Source organism: Halichoeres trimaculatus, unplaced genomic scaffold (assembly GCF_033239565.1).
Source record: "Halichoeres trimaculatus isolate MK-OKI-2021-1 unplaced genomic scaffold, fHalTri1.1 fHalTri1_scaffold_11, whole genome shotgun sequence".
Taxonomy (NCBI): domain Eukaryota; kingdom Metazoa; phylum Chordata; class Actinopteri; order Labriformes; family Labridae; genus Halichoeres; species Halichoeres trimaculatus.
In genome coordinates this window covers 20,612,180-20,630,086 of record NW_027437189.1, presented here as the reverse complement: position 1 = coordinate 20,630,086, position 17,907 = coordinate 20,612,180, and the positions used below count along the sequence as shown (strand labels likewise).

General features: G+C 42.5%; 1 protein-coding gene across 4 annotated transcripts in view; it reads left to right on the top strand.

Annotated features, from left to right (window-relative positions):
• The first annotated feature begins 2,750 nt into the window (after positions 1-2,750).
• samd11 (sterile alpha motif domain containing 11) overlaps positions 2,751-17,907 on the top strand; it is a 54,976-nt gene continuing 39,819 nt past the window's right edge. For 2 of the 4 annotated variants that reach the window (XM_074682294.1, XM_074682293.1), the window contains exons 1-3: positions 2,751-3,721; positions 4,838-4,929; positions 17,105-17,280. In XM_074682294.1, the coding sequence (XP_074538395.1) occupies positions 3,019-3,721; positions 4,838-4,929; positions 17,105-17,280 (971 nt within the window). In that variant the 5' untranslated portion in view covers positions 2,751-3,018. Of the gene's footprint in view, positions 3,722-3,800; positions 3,984-4,549; positions 4,731-4,837; positions 4,930-17,104; positions 17,281-17,907 lie in introns of those variants that run through there. The other 2 variants (XM_074682295.1, XM_074682296.1) reach the window with 2 other exon arrangements.

The window sequence follows — 17,907 nt, the reverse complement described above, 5'->3', positions numbered from 1 at the left end:
CCTGTGTGTGTCAGAGGCAGTTTGGCCTGATTTATAGGCCCCCGACACGCAGCGCTCCGGACCCCACCTCTGCTGCTGGAATGGCTATCCCATGTGTTGGTGGTGGATCTACCTGGGTGGTTCTCCACTGATGGGGGTCAGATGTGGCCTCGCTCACAAGGTCCAGGAGCTCAGGGGAACATGCCCTGCAGACAGCAAGGAGAAAAAAGGCTTTCAAGTAATGTTCCTGACTGAGACTGTTTCCTTTTTAGTGTTTGCAGCAACATTTGCACATACACCAGAAGTTGTTCTCTTTAAAATGACACTTGGCTACAAAACAAGTTTATGATGATCAAATCAAGTGAAGGAACACCAGAGTTTGACTGTTTTTGTCAAAAAAAACTTTGTCAAATGATAACTTGAGGTATTGAGGAAGCATGAAAAACTAGCTATTTAGCTAGTAGCTATATATTTTTTTTTTGTACAAAAGCAGGGGATATCTGTGTCTGTTTTGTTATCAAAGTTAGGGGTAATACTTCACTATGTGGTTGGGCAGGTGAGTATATGGTATGTAGGAAGGTAGGCTTTAAGTCTAACTCAGGTCCACTCTGCCTGTGTCTAGGTTTAAAGATGCTGTGAGGAGGATTTGTTTTGATTGCTCCCCCTCGCCACCTTGTGGCCTGGAGTCTTCACTCACTGTTGTACATTACTCTTAGTGAGGCGTGTGTTTGTTTTGGGATGAAATAGAGATTGGATCAAAGCAAAGTTATGTAATGCTACGGTTTGAAACGTGACATCAAGGGGGCTATATGTTAGCGACATACGCAGCCCAGTACTCCAACATATCTGTAAGCTAACATGACAACAAGTAAACACCGTCAGTTCGTAAGTGGTTTAGTAGCTGTTTATATAGCGCAGCTGGCAGCCCAATGCTCTAAGACATGTCCACAAAGTATAACATTAGTAAATCCTGGTTAGCTGTGTCCTTCCCATCATCTACCAAGCAGAGCTAACCTCACTCTTCATTTTATTGATAGACTCTCAAGTTTGAACAGACCACTACAGAATAACTGCTGACTGTTTGGCTCCTGTGTCCACCATCACTATAAAAATAGTCATAGAAATTGATTTTGCAGAGAATAACACAGATCTCTGATAATCTCATTTTAAAGTGTGGATTATGATCAGGCATATATCTAGAAGGGAGACTTTTTAAAGATCACTTTCAAACTCCTCACAGCCCCTTTAATAAAACAGGTCACCTTTTCCAGGATGGTGCCTGCCAACATTAGACCTCAAAACTTCCCTTTAGAAACCAATTGGTGATGTAATAGACAATGTTTATGTTTTATATAGTCTTAAATAAGAAAACTACTTTAATTTGAGTTATTTCTAGGGAACATTTCACAAGGGTATAAAGCAATATGTACAATACAATATGGTGCACTTCCTGTCCTGTTGAGGGCATTTGTCACAGACTTTGCATGCTCAACTTCCTCCACAGTGGTCTAACTCAATCAAAACTTTAAAAAAAAAATTACACAAAAACAAATCAAATATGAAACTAGAAAAAAGAAAATATTTTGCCCATCACTCATCTTCCACAATTTCTCGACAGGGCAGCATTAAAAAAAAAAAAACAATGAAAATATCAGCTAGCACCATATGAGCCCAGGTGGTTCATTCACTGATGAAGTTTGAAATTTATTGTTGCCAAAAATTAGATGGGAAGTGTATTTTCTGAAGACGACTTTGATACACACATCCAAGACATCTGTGGAGATGAGTCATTAAGATCAACCCCCTGATTTTTGAGTTTTATGTAAAACATCTCCATTTTTGTAATGTCTGAGGATCTGTGTTTACTCTGCCTCCATAGTTCTTCCCTTTACTCAAGATGCTTTAAATCCCCCATGAGAGCCTCAGATTTTGTAACATGTTTTCATTTATCTGAGACCTTCTGAGAAAAGGTTCAACAGCTATGACTCTGTGTTCTTCATGGGTTTTAGCTGTGGCTAACTGAAGTAGTAGTAAGAGCAAGGTAGAGTTGCTGGTGGTAGAGTATAATTAGACTGTTGAACTTAGACACACTGAAGACCATAAAATTGTTGATTTAGACAGATGGGCAAACATAAAATACTGTGTGTGTGGACCTGCAGCTGATGCCATGGGTAGATCTGATTAACACGTGACTTCTTTAAAGCTGAATAACATCTATGTTTGAAGATAGTCCGCTTAGCTCTGTGACTTTAAGGTCAGAGCACAGTTTAATTATAATTTCTGTGACAAGCTATGTGTTATAACTACTATTTCCTGTATTTTCTTTTTTTTATTTCACACGGAAATACATATGTCTCGTTGTAATGTCTTCAGAAACCTTCTGTCTGAGGACACAGGTGTTTCTAAAGCGTGCTCGTGCTCACTTCCTCGTGCTCACTGGTGACGGTTCGTCGATTTGATGCATTGAAGCGCCGTCCCTCGGAGTCCCCCCTCCTCTCTGTAGCTCCCGCCGAGCCTCCGCTGTTTAAATGGGCCAAGTTGAGAAGCGGCGAAGAGTGCAAATCTTGTTTGGTCTGGGTCTGTGAACTTCAGCGTGACTTCAGCGACACACACGGGGGTTAAAAACAGCTCTATCCAAACTTTCACAGCATTAATGTTGATCAAATACTGTTCAGAGATGTCATGCCATGATATCTTTGGTTAATGTGTCTGGTTAATGGCATGTCACGTTTGTTTAAGCGACAGAGAACGTTGTATTTTAGAAGTGTGTTTTTTACCTCTAATGGCTCCAAGAATATAATCTAATCACATATTCTCTGTTATTAAAAAGATACGTGACATTCTGACTGAGCAGCCAAATTAGATTGTGATCCTCTCAAAGTGATAAAAAAAACCCCTCATTCAGCTGACTTCCCCAAAGGTAAAGTAAGAAAAGACACGCCGCGTAGCTGCTTGTGCTAATGATCACAGGGGGTGACATTATGTCCGGGGCTCAGGGCTGCCCAGCATGTCAGGCATTAAGAGAGCGCGTGTGATTAAATGTGGGAGGTAGGAGCTGTGAGGCTTGCGGAGAGCGCTGCTGCCGCTGTGAACTGGAAACTACTGAATGGGAATCTATCCGGCAACTTCAGCAGCAGACCGTTGTCTCACGGCGACACGGGGGATCTGCGTAAAACCAAGCGGCGCGTCTCCAAGTCTGGCTCAGCCCCACACACAGACGGAGAGGACGCTCAAGTTGGATCGGGCAGGCAGCTTCTCACTTGTTACCGGCGCGCAGCTCCCACTACCATGCCTGCCATCAAAAAGGAGAGGCTGGATGGAGACGACATGGCATTGACTGCGTTCAACCAGTCCGAATACCTGGCCCCTTTAAATGCCACCGCCATCCCCGTGGTGACCCCGCATCCGCCGCCCTACGACCACATTTTCGCCCATCACCGCGCGTACTTGGGGCTTCACGAATCGGCGCTGCATCACCAGCACCTCCACCATCACACGGACGACTTAATGTTGGAGAGGTTCTCCTCCATCCCCGACTTTCAGCCCTTCTTCGACAACGGGGAGCCGTGCATCGAGGTGGAATGCGGGGAAAACAAGGCTTTGCTTTATATCAATAAACTGTGTCAGGGTAGCAAGGGACCCTCAATTAAATACAGGGGCGAGTGGCTCACCCCCAACGAGTTCCAGTTTGTCAGTGGACGGGAGACTGCCAAAGATTGGAAACGGAGTATTAGACACAAAGGTAAGAACAACTTGCTTTGTCCTCGCGGGGACACCTCGTCATCAGACAAATACTTTTCAGACGCCGCTTATTCTGGGTACAAACTTAGTCTCGCGGTTGGGTGCTGAGTTTTGGAGTGAAAGGGTTACAGCAGTCAGTGCGTAAGGAGACAGATGAGAAAGGGCGCAGATCCTCCACGCACCAACCAAGGCTGTGACACAGAGTTTGGGCTGCGGTCAGAGACCAAACCGGGGCATCTGGAGCAGGCTGCACCGGGACTGAGGTGACAAGTTAGACATGTAGCTGCTTGAATTTGAAGCGTTAATATATTTATCTCCTTATTATGGGATGGATCTGTCAGCTAAGCGCTACACTCTGCACAAGTGTATGGGAGTTGACACTTTAACGCACTGCATGTTAGGTTTAAGGTTTTTAATGATTCGTGTTTCATTTTTCCACTCGGTGACACTTTCAGTACAACGTATCATCACTTCTGCAACCAATTCAGAGATTTTTCAATCACTATTAATAATCAAGTTAGCGTGCGTTTTGTTGCTGTTATGTGACTGTTGGCAACCCTGGCAGCATCACTGATGTTCTATTCTGATATTTTTACGCTGACATTTATAGAACAGTATTTTATGCAATAATTAGGCATTGCGCGCGCACCCCCTCATTCACGCACACACACAGGCACACACACACGCAAGGTTACTCGTGCAGAAATGACACGCGTTAGGATGCGTGGGGGAGGGTGTCGCCCCCAGGTCAAAAATGGAAGCCTAATAGTTTAAAACACCGATTCCTATAGACAGATGACAGGAGGCTGCTGTCTCTCTGGCTCACCACACTCTGCGTGGTCTGGGTAAGATGCTATTTAGAGGTGGTGTATGTAAAGTCTATTAGCAGTGACAGGCTCCTTTAAAACACATACTGCGTCTGTTAAGTTATCTTTGACCAGATTTGACTACAAAAGTCTCCAGTCCTGAGATAATGGAGAAAGGAAATTAGAGAGCCCACTTTGAACCAGGTAGCTGATCTGGATTGATCACATGCTGTCATGAAGGCTGGAACTTAGCCACTGCAGACTGCTGTTGGTATTTTTAACTGAGAGTGTTTCTCTTGTTTCTTTTTAAGGGAAAAGTCTGAAGACTCTGATGTCCAAAGGAATCTTACAGGTGCATCCTCCAATCTGTGACTGTCCTGGCTGTCGAATTTCATCTCCGGTGGTGAGAATATTTCATGTCCTGTCATTCTGGTCTGCTCATTACACTGTCAGCTCTTTAAGAAATCAATCTTTTAGCAGGAGAAGCTGCATCAAAAATATAGTTTTGTTTGTTTGTTTTGAGGATGTCTTCGCTGGAGGTGAAGCCTCATGGAGATTAAAATGCTGTATTGTGTACCATTGTTTTCAGGAGCTCACCTTATTAATATTTACATACCAGCATAAAAATGCTGTATGTATTAAAGCTAAGTAGTGTCTTTAAATTGAAAAACTATAAACATCTGTGTTTTTGGCAGTGACATCACAGATTAAAACTTGTTCCTGCTAGGTACAGCTACACAGTTTTCCTCGTCCAAACTGACTGAACTGTGGGAACTACTTCTTGAAATTTTGTAGACCATATTGACTGTATCTTGTTAAAGCTGAGCATGTGCTGGTTTGCCGAGCAGCTCTACATAATGGATGAGTGTGTGTGAAAGTCTGTTGGAGCATCATCTCTTTGTAACCTTGATGGTTGAAGACCCCACAGGCACACATGACAACTTTGATGGTAATTTCTCTCAGCATGAATATCAAATCCACTTTCAGCCTTTCCCTGACGCGGAGTATCAGACAACCTTTTGTTCGGAGGCACTGAGCGGTCCAGTATGTCTGTTTGACGTTTTGTGCTGTTGTTCTGGCTCCTCTGTCCCATTGAATCAGTTTCCTCACCTGGCTGTTGAACTTTTGTTTGCCTGGTGCTTCCCTCGGGGCTCGACTGGGGGCACGATGCCAAACCTTAAGGCCATGCAGGTGTGTCACGATTACAGCATCACCAACCTGTGTGTGTGTTTATCTGTGCGTGTGTGTGAATGTGTGTCAGCTTTGAGCAAGCACGCTGCCGGCTCACCGTCGCCAAATCTGTTCACACAGGTGCGGCGGGTTGTGAGTGTGTGTGTATGTGCCTTTGAATGTGTGTGTGTGTGTGTGTTTTTATCACCACGGAGCGCATCTGTCGCCGCTCCCCGGCACTAATCTTGAGGGAAGGGTGTAAGAGGCTTAGCGAGCTACTGAGCGTGGCTACTGCTGATTATTGTGTGTGAGGCACGCAAGGCAAAGGCGGTTTAGATAAGCCGGAGGTGTTTGAGTGATACAGGTAAACTGGTGACATTTTTCACAGCCAAGAATGAAGACCTGCACCTTAACGCTCAGGGTTCAGCCAAAACGAATTACCTAAGGGAAGCAGAGAGGAGACAGGAGAAATGGTCATGTGCTGTGTTTCACTGAAGGATTTAAAGAATCTGAGCGTGTTTGGTTTTGTTAAGGCTTATTACAGATATCAGAGTGATTGGCTTTTGGCTTGCCAGGGCTTGTAGAGTTCCACATCAATTACAGCTGTGACGGAGCACAACTTTGTTACTGACGTAAGCAAGGATATGAGAGCCTTAAGGTTGTTGTTGTAGCCTACTCACTGTCTCCTTTTTTTCCTTGTCTGGTGGTGAAGCCTGAAGTCTAACCCAACAACTCAATACCACTGTGATGCTTTGACTTACACACACACACACACTCGCACACACACGCACACTCTGAGTAAGTTGGCAGTTCATTGCAAGGCGGTGAGGGTTAGGCGGAGGAGGGAAGGCAGCGGGACTTGTATGGCCTGTACTGGCGTCTCCCTCTCTCCCCACTGACTCCCCTCAGGGCATGGCAGCCTGCACTCTCTCACTGATGAGCTCCCTCCCTCCCTCTATCTCTATCACATGCACACACACACACACACACAAACTATATGCCTGCCTACTGACACAAATTACCTCATGCAGTCATTTATTTTGAAAGTTTGACGGCTGAACTTTGAGTGATCTTGTTTCGCTATAGGCATGAGGCAAGCGCACATAAAAAAGTGCAGCAGCTGGTGGGAAGACTTTTCACCTGCCTGCTCAGAACTCATGGAAGTTAATTTGCTGTGTCGGCCCGGGCACAAGCTGTTCACAACAACACGACACAAACTGAACTGCTATACACTCGACACTTTCAGATTTAATTGTGCTGATAAAGTTGATTTCCTACACTCGGTAATAAAATAATAGTGTTTGTTAACTAGCTGTCGAGATGTGTCAGCGCTCTGTTATGAAGCTACAATCAGGTGTCAGATGGTTTCATCCTCTCTGCATGTACCAAAAGCTGCATCCCTAAAGTTTTGAGATGCTGCCTTTCTGTGGGTTTGAAACCATACGTAACTGTTTTGCATGTATACATATTGCGTGTACGACACAGTACTGCATGTTGATCTTTATTCTTAGCTCTGTATGTTTGTGTTTCTGTCTGTGCAAGTGTTTGTTTGTAGCTGTGTCTTTATCCCGGTATTTCTGATTATTTGCACACCCGCTTTTGCTGGCTTACTCGCCTGCTTGCTGTGTGCGCATGTGCATGTGTGTGTATGAGTGTGTGTGTGTGTGTGTGTCTCCTCCTGGGAGAGCAGGGCTTCCTCTGCTCTGTTATTTCAGCGGAACTGGCGGAGGCCGGGAGGAAATTACACTCCCCTCCTCCGGCTTGTAAAGACCTCCTCCAATCAAGCGCTCCTCTAGCAAAGTTGAATTAAACATGCACACACGCACATGCACACACACACACACATACGCAGATATGCACATTTTTGCCTGTAACTTAAAGTGTATTCTCATTACATTTTTATAATGCCATTTCCAATCAGGCTAATGGGAAAAAGATAATTAAAATTGAAGCGCACCATATGGAGTCAAATAATACAAGTTGAGGGTTTATGTGAAGTCATTTTCATAGATCTACCACCTACTGTACGTCTATTGTTGTTCAAGGTGTGCGTGTGTTTTGTGTTTTTGTGCATGTTGTGCTTGCAAGTTGCTTAGGCTATGTTGCTATGGGAACCGGAGAATCAGTCACTGGCTAAACTGTGGTCATGTTGAGTTTTTGAGTACTTCTCCTGCAACTTGGTCTTTCTCAGCTCAGAGATTTGCTAAGTTTTTTTTCTCATTAACCAGATCCTTGTGAATTGAACTGTGTGTCACACATGCTGAAATTTAAGGACAGTCCTATGTGAACACATACATTTACAAAATCTTCATTTGGACTTTGGCTTTTGATCCAGATAAAAATAACTTTTTACTAAGAAAATTAGCAAATGCTGAAGATATCTTTACAGCTGACTCTTTGTTTGTGTGTTTGTATGAGGAGCTCTTCCTCTTGGTGAACACGTTTGCACAGTCTGACTTGATAAATGTGGGCTTGGGTGTGGACCCTATTGACAGGCAACAAAAAAAATCAGAGCATCTAAATATGGTTTATCACGACAAGCCCATGATGATGGTCCTGAAACGCCTCCTCCCTGCATCTGTTCGTGTGTGAGTCTGTGATTGTTCACTACATGATTTCCTCTGATAATTTCGACCCACGATCACATCAGGTTTTTACACACAGCACTGTCTTTTCTTAGACTGAGGGTCATACTTCCATCAGCACTAGGGATAGACCGATTATCGGGCCGATATTTGGCATATTGAGACATATCGGCATCAGCTTTTTTAAAAATCTGACGGCCGATAAGAAACAAGTTTAAAACTGCGTTGTTGCTGCCCTGATTCAGCCACTTCGCTGTCTGCAGTCCCCAGCACTGTCCCACCCACAGTATCATCTGATTGGTTACAAGCAGAGCCATGGCTTGGGCAACAGCCAATCAGCAGTGCAGTTATTACAGTTAGTGCAGTTGCATTGAAATTTTGAAAACTTTATTTACTGTAGAAAACTTTAGCTATTTACTTTTTTATGTTTTCATTTAACTTTTTAAAAATTGCTGTTAGGCCTTGAAGCTTTTTTTATAAACATGTGCTTGAAGGCATTTGAATGAAGTTAAGTGTTGGAGTTTGTATTGTTCAAAATTTTGACACCAATATTTTTTCTTTGACTGCAAATTAATATTGGCTTCAAATATCAGTTATTGGCCTCCTTGACAACAAATAATTGGTACCGGCCCTAAAAATCCATATCAGTCTATTTTTAATCAGCACACACACTGAAAGCATCTAATACACACTTACACGAGTACACAAAAACATGATATAACCATACAGTAATATGCTGTAAGTTTGAAGTCTGTACGTTGTTAAAAGCATAAAGAACTTTTTTTTTTAACTTTTTAAATGTAAAAGTGATTTTTCTAAACCAAAAGACAAAGAGTACTAATTTTTGGTTTTAAATGTTGAATTTGATCTATTAAGCCAACATGTGAGGATCTTAAGGCATGGAAAGTGTTGGTCAAACTTTACTTTGACAGTTTGAATAATTTTGCCACATTACTCGATGCTCTTCTAAAATAGATGAAAGACTTTTTTTTAACCTAATCAAGCAGAATTTCAGACGTCTTTGAGATGTTGTTTGACACAGTGGTGTAGTACTGTATTGGTCCCTCAGTGTGACAGGGCATTTAGTGTTTGCATTTTAAGTGTTCTGACCTTTACACAAGATTGTAGTGATTGACAAAATTAAATCTACTGTCACAGACAAGAATACATGAGAAACAACAAGCTGTGGTTTCTCTTTCACTTCCCCCTTGTCTGTCAGTGGAAAAATGGCGTGTTACCTGTGCGTGAAGCTCCCCTGCAACAAGCTCGACGGGCCTATCCAAACGAGGAGGGGGGGCGGAGGAGGAGGAGGAAGTAGACTAGAGGGAAGGGGAGTGCAAGAGGCGCGCTGGCACGCCTGACTGCACCGCCACTGACCTCCCAGCGCCGCCCCAGCAGCCCCCCTCCTCCCATCACCACCACCTCGCCGCCTCTCACCCTCTGCATGCCCCCCCACCCCACCCCTCCCCCAACTGTTCTCTCCACCCACCTCCTCCCTCCCCTCCCTCTGCCCTGTGCTGCTCCACTGGGCTGCAACTGCCCGCTCGGCTCAGCGCGTGGGGGCCGAGGGTGTGTTGTGTGTGTGTGTGTGTCTGTGTGTGTGTGGGGTACTTGGTCGCATGCCTGTCCGCCCTACAGTGCTTTCTCACTTTTTTCTCTTTCTCTCACACGGCCTTGAACAACCAAGTGTTGCCTTGAGTCTGAACATAGAGCACACACACACAAACACAGAAACACACACTAGCACGACCTTATCAAATAGCACATTTACTTTTCCAGTTCTGAGTATCAGAACAGTTTTTTAAAAAGGTTTTGAGCTAATCTCACTGAATTTACAGTCAAATTTTAGATATTATTGATATATAACTTCAATATCAACCTTTAAAGAAACAGCCACTATTATCTCAGTCCCCATACTCCCTTTCACCAAGACTCACAAGAACCTTAAATAGATTTCCTGTAAATGTAAAGCCAGGTCACATCTCACCTGTTGAAAAAATATCCTGAATAATCACAATTATACTTTTCCTACATTCAACCACGAGTGGCAGGATAAGTTTTTTCGATCTGTGCTCCTGTGCAAACTTTAAAATGTTGCAATTTTAACTGAAAAAGAGTTTCAGGACATGTTTAATTAAAAGCAAACACCAATAAGATTACTTTTAGAGATTTATTTTTGTATTTACAATGTGTACCCTTTTCACACCTGGGGGTAAGAAAGGCTCAAATTTAGTGAGCAAAAGTTTTGATTCATACATGTCATTGTTGACATTTCTTAGTGGCATAGCTATTATCAACACCCACGCAAATTATAAGTTTGGACTCTTCAATCGCCTTATTTTTTCACATGTTGAAAGGGTCATCCACTCACTGGACAAATGTCAGGAGTCTACATGTCTACAATAACCTTAAGTCACCATCATTACAGGACAAGGATCAGTCTGCAAGGTAGCAACTCAGGATAATCTTCACACTCATCTATTGGCTTTTTTTTTTTTTCATGTAATGGCTGATCACACATCTCCACCCTCTGTGTCAGAAAGTTTCAGCTTTGTAATTGGTAAATGACAGCAGCTTTTATTTTTTGATTTTATCAAATAAACTTTTGTACTCATAAAACTTCCCTAAATTAGCTGACGATTCATCAAGCTGATAAATATAACCCTTAACCAAAAGTGCAGCTTTGACAACAAGGAGGAAACAGGATTAAATCTTGTCTAAAAACTTGTTCTGAGTCTTTCAACAAATGATTATTTCAAAAACTCTTTTACCAGATTTCCTTCACTGGTCTGAAGCAGAGCATGTACCAGTGAGGTCATAGAGTATAGTTGATGCAAATGGGTGTCTAACAAACAGTGTCATGGCTGGAAGTGAGATAAAAAAAAAAAACACAACTCAATCATCATTATTCAATTTTCTTCCTGTTTGAGATAAGGTGTCCCTCTCTTCTCCTGACCATCAAACTCATCATGTAAACCTTGAAATCTGTTCTGTGAACCTGGTAAACATTTGATCAAACTATTGCTCTAATCAGATTATTCACAGTGATCAGGTTATGTTTGCATCCAGACTTCACTCAATTAAATAAAAGCTGACAAATGTGCAGCTCATCAACTGCCTGATGTGCACCTGTGAAAATGTCAGGACAGTTTTCCGCGCCACTGAGTCGGCGATATGAAGGTGTGTACTAACAAAGTCGGATTTAGTGTTTCGTATTTTCTGATGAAGTGAATCTCAGGCTCACGCAAACATGCGGCAGAAGAGTTGTTTGCTACAAGCTTATTTCAGAGCTCGGTAATGACCGTTTCAGCCTTCTTCCACTCCCCTCATGCTCGTTTTTCCCCCCTCCCTCCTCCTCTGTGGTCCCCTCACTCCCCCTCCCCCTTTTCTCTAGTGCTCGCGCCAAGTCGGCCCGCCATCCCGCCTCCACACATACACACACACTCTCATACACACACGCTGCGAGGTAACGGCAGACAGGCGCGTGACTCATTAGGCATTCGTCCCCCAGGGAGATCGCTGGGGGGGCGCGTGCGAGGGAGAGAGAGCGCCGCAGCTGCAGGAATGTCACGGGCGGCTACTGCTGCGTGTGTCTGTGTGTGTGTATGTGTGTGTGGGTGTGTGCTCACTAATGTTGGTTGGAGCCAGCGGCAGGGCACTGCACCTTTCAGGAAATAACACAAGGAGAAAGAAAAAACACTCTTATTAGTCCTCTTTTCCACCAAGAGCTCATTTAAAAGTCTGAATTAAATTTGTGGAGGAAACATTAGACAACCTTATAATTTCTGCTTGGATTTAAAAGCCTTCACTGACCAGTGAGTAGCTGTGATATAGCCCATTTCCTTTTCACTACACAAGAGTTTTATTGCTTTCGAACCAACCCTTGAAATGTATGAGTTACGGATTACACCCAAATGAGTAACATGATTTATGTGACATGTTACTCATCTTTTGGACCCCTCTTGTTACGAAACTTTCTGTGATCTTGTAGGCAATGACATTGTTACTTGCAAAATGAGAGGTAAATTTAACTGCTTCTTGAAATGACTTGATAGTTGACGGTTGTTAGAAATAAGCTTAGATAGGCAAACAGTTTAAAGAAACTTATTGAGTTTAGGTAGTCTATTAATTATTGTATTGGCATAGGCGAGTAGTGTGTGGAGAGCAAAAGCAGGCAGTCCATCGTAATGATATGGAATTGGTGGTTATGTTACATTTTCTTTACCTCCACAAACAGAATGTGGCAAGGAAGTATGGAGTAGTTCACTATCGTTTCTTGAAATCATGACATACCTGCTCAACACTGTGTCACAAAAGCGGATTGATGGTATGAGTTTCTGATCTCCATTTCTGTTAATTACAAATGAACCACAAGTAAATGTTTTTATACTCCTGAAGTAGGCCTCACTGATGCCTGTTTCACTCTCTACTGTTGAACGGACAAACTGATACAGACGACCCCTCCGGATGTAAAGAAGCAACAAATGATGTCCTGTACATCGCAGACGTAAAAGACATAGTTTTTGCTGGAAGCAAACCACAGGCTCCACACAAATCAAAGGCTGTTGTCAGCCAGTGATTTCCAAAGGGTCCTGAGACTGAGGCTGATGGCAACAATTTACATCTGATTTTTATTATCTTGTTAGAAGAAATTGCGCATTAGTCACAATAGCTTACTTTCCAAAATTTGAATCATTCACTGGCTGAATTAAAAGTTAAGCATTTAATGTGACCCCCAGATATACAAGTTTAATCTAAATTTGAAGGATTAAGAATATCAATATAAAGAGTGTTTCAGGAAGTTTGTGTTGCACACAAGACCAACTTAATTATCTTTCTAGATTGTGTAATAAGTTGGTCAGTGTGTCCCCTTGTGCCTGTGCATCTCTGTGTTTGTGTCTCTCTTCTGTGTCTAAATGTGAAGCCCAGATATATTTTTTGGCTGCCTGACTGTCAGGCAGAAAGCGGGGGAGGCGATATTCATAGAGGTGCTTTTAGCGGGACTTTTATGAGAGACTTTTTTCCATGGCTGAAAGGAGGTTGACCACACACAGTAAGGTTGCCTCAGCTCTGCAGACGCGTGTGTGTTTGTGTGTGCACGTACGAGCCTGAGCGCTGAGGCGCCCTTCCTTTGAGCGCTCCTACGTGGGCTGCCAGGGGTGTGTTTTGCTTCGTGTTTTGTTTCGGAGAGCCCTCCCCCGTGCTGCGGAAGTGTTGCCGGAAGCAGTGGGAGCTCACCCCCAGTTCTGCGTCAGTGCCACTAAAGAAAGGATCGGGGCTTTCCGGGAGGAGAGAGAGGAGGGGAGGGGGGGAGGTTGACGGGGGCTGTCAGCCTGGGTATGTCACGGCCATGTGGGTGGTTGTCTACGCGCTCTACACACATAGTCACGACTGTTTCGACAAACTATTCCTGTATACACTGTATTTCTGGAGTGCTTCAAGTAAAATCCCCTGCTTTTGAGGGGAATTCTAAGGAACAGGTGTTTGTCTGTGTGTGTGTCGTGTGTATGGTGTGTATGGTGTGTGCGTGTGGGTGGCTAGTGGGGTATGCAGGTGCAATAGTGTGTTTTCCCTGTCAGTGGAAGGACAGCTTTGAGTAGCTGAAATGGGGTATTTGTATTTAACAGGTGTGTCTGACAGATGTGTCTGCAGGTTCAGCCATTAGAATCTACTTTCATTGTTTTAAGAGATGTTAAACTCCTGTTTCTATCTGAATGAGTGGTTGGGGCTCCAGCACTAACTTACTACTGCGAGGCCTAGTATGGAGGTAGCAGAAGTATCACAAAGTGATCCACTGTCCTAGAAAGCTGTAGCAGAACTTGGAGAAGGCTCCACCAGGAAGGAAGAAAGGAGGAAAAAACTCCTCTCTGGCATGGCATGATAAAAAGAGAGAGGAGAGAAATGTGCAGAACTCTGTGGCCTGCTCATCCTGGGGGATGTTTTCATCTTTCTCTGTCTCCCCCCCCTCCCAAACTCTTTTTAATGTCTGCCATTTGAGAGACTCCAGAGGGGCTGCACCTGTTTGCCTCTTGGCTAGGAGCCCCCAAATCCCTCCTCCTGCCCCCGCCTGCCACTCATGCTGCCGCGCCTCCTGGGACGGAAGGAGGGAGCGGTGGAGAGAGGGGTTGCGTGTGGTGGAAGGGATAGCTTGAGGGCTCGAAGGCGTCCGGGAGTAACAGTGGGGATGTGGGCAGAGAAAGAGGGAATGTAGTTTCAAATCCAAGTCCACTCCACTCTGGACAGACCTCACTTCTGTGGAGCTTTCTCTCTCTCATGTTCTTACTCACCACATTCTCTTTCATTTCTGTTTTTTCTCTCACCTTTTTCTCCCCTCGCCTGTACAAACCCACACCTGCTCTCTTTCGCTTCCCTCGTTGTAAACTTTTCTCATCATCCTACCCTTCCCATGCTCTTCTCAAGTTTCCTCCCTCAGTACAATGTCTCTTACTGGCTCCTCTCCTAGCTCTACTTTTCTCTCAGTCTTTTCTCCTCCTTCGCCCTTCTCTCTGTGATAGGACCATGCTAATCTGCACTGACCTCTTCAGGTCACATTAAAGGTCGCCCAGCTTCACTTCCTAACACCCCGGGGCCACGCTCTTCTCTTTTTCCCTCTCTTCCTCTCTCTCCTTACTGCAGGCAGCTTTGCAGCTAAATAAACCAAACAACTTTTCTCCATTACGGTTTGGTTAGAGATTAGAAAGTTTGATGAAAAGTAACGGAATCCATAAAAACAGAGTCAATGCAAAGAGTTGGAAGATTGTTTTCTGGTATCACCTCATGATTTATTGACAGAGTGTGCACAGCTTGAGGGTATTTGACTGAAGGTGAATGTCAGTCTTCCAGGTGAGGATGTTTTGGTTTCGGCGAAGCTCACAGCTGCCAGCTACACTGACGTTTCTATCATTGCTGTTGAACCTGTTTTTCTCAACGTACAAAACCTTTCTTACTGTCCCAGAACCCCGTCTGATGGTGTCAAGCACATGTTACAGGGACCGCCATTCATATTGGAACAGTTTTTCTCTAAACTCAGGCATCGCAATTACAATATCATCATACATCTTACAATTCGGATATGATTTCTGATTTATAACTGAGATTATTATGCTCCTCGATGAAGTGACAGATGTTTATGTTTGTACAGCATTTGCACAGAAGGGACTTCAGTGCCAAGGTTCAACAATGTTAGTATAACAAATTTAACTCCTACTTTGAGCTAAAAGTTAAGCTCTTTCTTCTCGACTTCAATCCAATCGTTGGTTTATTTACTTGGAGTTGCCTTGAAATTCTGTGTGTATCGTGTGTATGAACGAGAGGTGGAGGGCAGTCTTAATTTTTGACCACAGGGAATCTAACCAGGGTAGTGTCACTCCTCACTTGACATTTATCAAAATCTTCAGGTCAAATTAAAATCTCAGTATTTTTGGATCAGTAATATGTGTTCTGCAGCAATTCTCCAGTGTGCCTCTTCAGGACTTTGGTTGGTAATATGGCTAATGCTAGAATTCAGAAACGCTGCCAAATACTGGAAATTAATGCTCCCCAATGGAGACTTGATTGGTTGTATATGTTATAGTATAAAAATGGATAATTGATCCATTGCATAAGTTTAATAACCCCTTGTGCTAGATTACAGCTTATATAATTCAAAATTTTGCATAGAGTCCACCTAACTAAAGCTAAATTATCTACAATATTTCCTAAGGTTGTAGACGAATGTGAAAGATGCCACGGTTCCCCATGCAATTTGAGTCACATGTTCTTTTTCTGTCCGAGACTGCATCAATTTTGGAATGACTTTTTCACCACACTGTCAAAAGTTTTGGGGATTCAGGTTAAAATGGACCCCTTCATTGCAATATTTGGGATCTCACTTAAACAAGCTCAACTCCCTCCTCTGAAATCTCAGGTGTTAGCATTTACTTCCCTATTAGCAAGACGTCTAATCCTTCTTCTCTGCAAGTCCTCAAACCCCCCTTCTTTGTCAACATGGCTGAGTGATGTTATGTATTTCCTCAAAATGGAAAAGATAAATCTAACAGTGAAGGGCAATTGTAGCATTTTTTAAAAAAATGGAAATGTTTTCTTGACTATTTTCAATCATTGACAGTCTTTCCAATGTAGAACCCCCCCCCCCCCCCCTTTTTTTTTGGGGGGGGGGGGGGGGGGGGGGGGGTTGTCTTCTCAGCAAATGCTTATTTGGTAACCTCCTTTTAATTTATTTATTATATTATTTAATACATAATTAAAATTATTTTTTATTTTATGTAGGTAAATGTGTATGTATGTGTATGTTGTATACATGTGTGTGTATGTATATGTGTATATAACAATTATGTTTTATTATTATTTATTTATTTATCTTAATCTAGGACGATGTATTTGTGTGTACATGTGTGTATATATACATATAAATAAATAAATAAATATATATATATATATATATATATATATATATATATATATATATATATATATATATATATATATATATGTAAATTTATTTATTTTTTAATTTTTTATTAATGTTTTATAATTTTCTTTGAATGCAGGGACAATGGGTTTTGTTAGGGAAAAAAAAAACAGAAAAAAGAGAACAGTGTACATTTTGAATTTATATCATTGTATTTTATTTGATTGTGTCTCCAGTGAAATATTTATAAAAGCCACAAAACAATAAAAATAAAAAAAATGGATAATTGAATTATCAACTTGTGCCAAAGAAAAATGGAAAAAGTAATGATGCTGAGAAATACATACAACTTCAAAGCCTACATGAATGACTTTGCTAAGCTTCTTTTTTGCCTTTTGTGTCTTACTGTACAGAACCGCGGTCGCTTGGCTGAGAAACGTACCATTCCCCTGCCTCCTAATCGGGTTCCCAAGAAGGAGCTGGCCTCCATCTTCAGCAGTGACGACAGTGAAGGCAGCGAGAGGGCCAGTGGGGATCATGCCCACATCAAACAGGAGGACGAGTTGCATTACAGTATCATGAGAAAGAGGTGAGCACTCTTTTACTTTTTACTGTGGCATGACTTCAGTGTAGATTCAAGGATAACATACTTCTTAAATTTTCTTACCTTCTGTGTGTGTGTTGACAGTAACATACAGTGTTGTTATTTCATAGGCTTTTATTGTTTCTAAAAAGTACATCCTACATGTAGTGAATCATGACGAGGAAAATGTCATGTTAATCTTTGAGACATTTTTATTAAAACTGAAAAATAATTGAATACGATATGAATAAATGATAGAAATGCAAAAAAAGAAGTCCTCAGTTTTGTTTCCCTTCAAAGCCCTGTGTATCTCTCTTTTCAGCATGATTCTTTCTTTTTAATAGCACCTTAGATGCATGTGTAGGATTCTGATCAAAAGCGATTGTAGGATAATTTTGAGGTGTCAGGAGCACATTGTGAGATGAGCGGACAAAGACGACTGTTTCAGATTAGACTCATAGCGTCTTTTTCCAGGATGTCTCATGGAAGAGGGTGTACTGAGCTTTGAAAGTGTTAATTGGTTTGTCGGTTTGTTTGTTGCTCCTGCCAAGTCTGAGTGTATCTGTCTTGACTTGATGTTGAAAGACTGAATCACCTGAGTAACCACTGTCTGCTTCATCTTTGTGCTGTGCT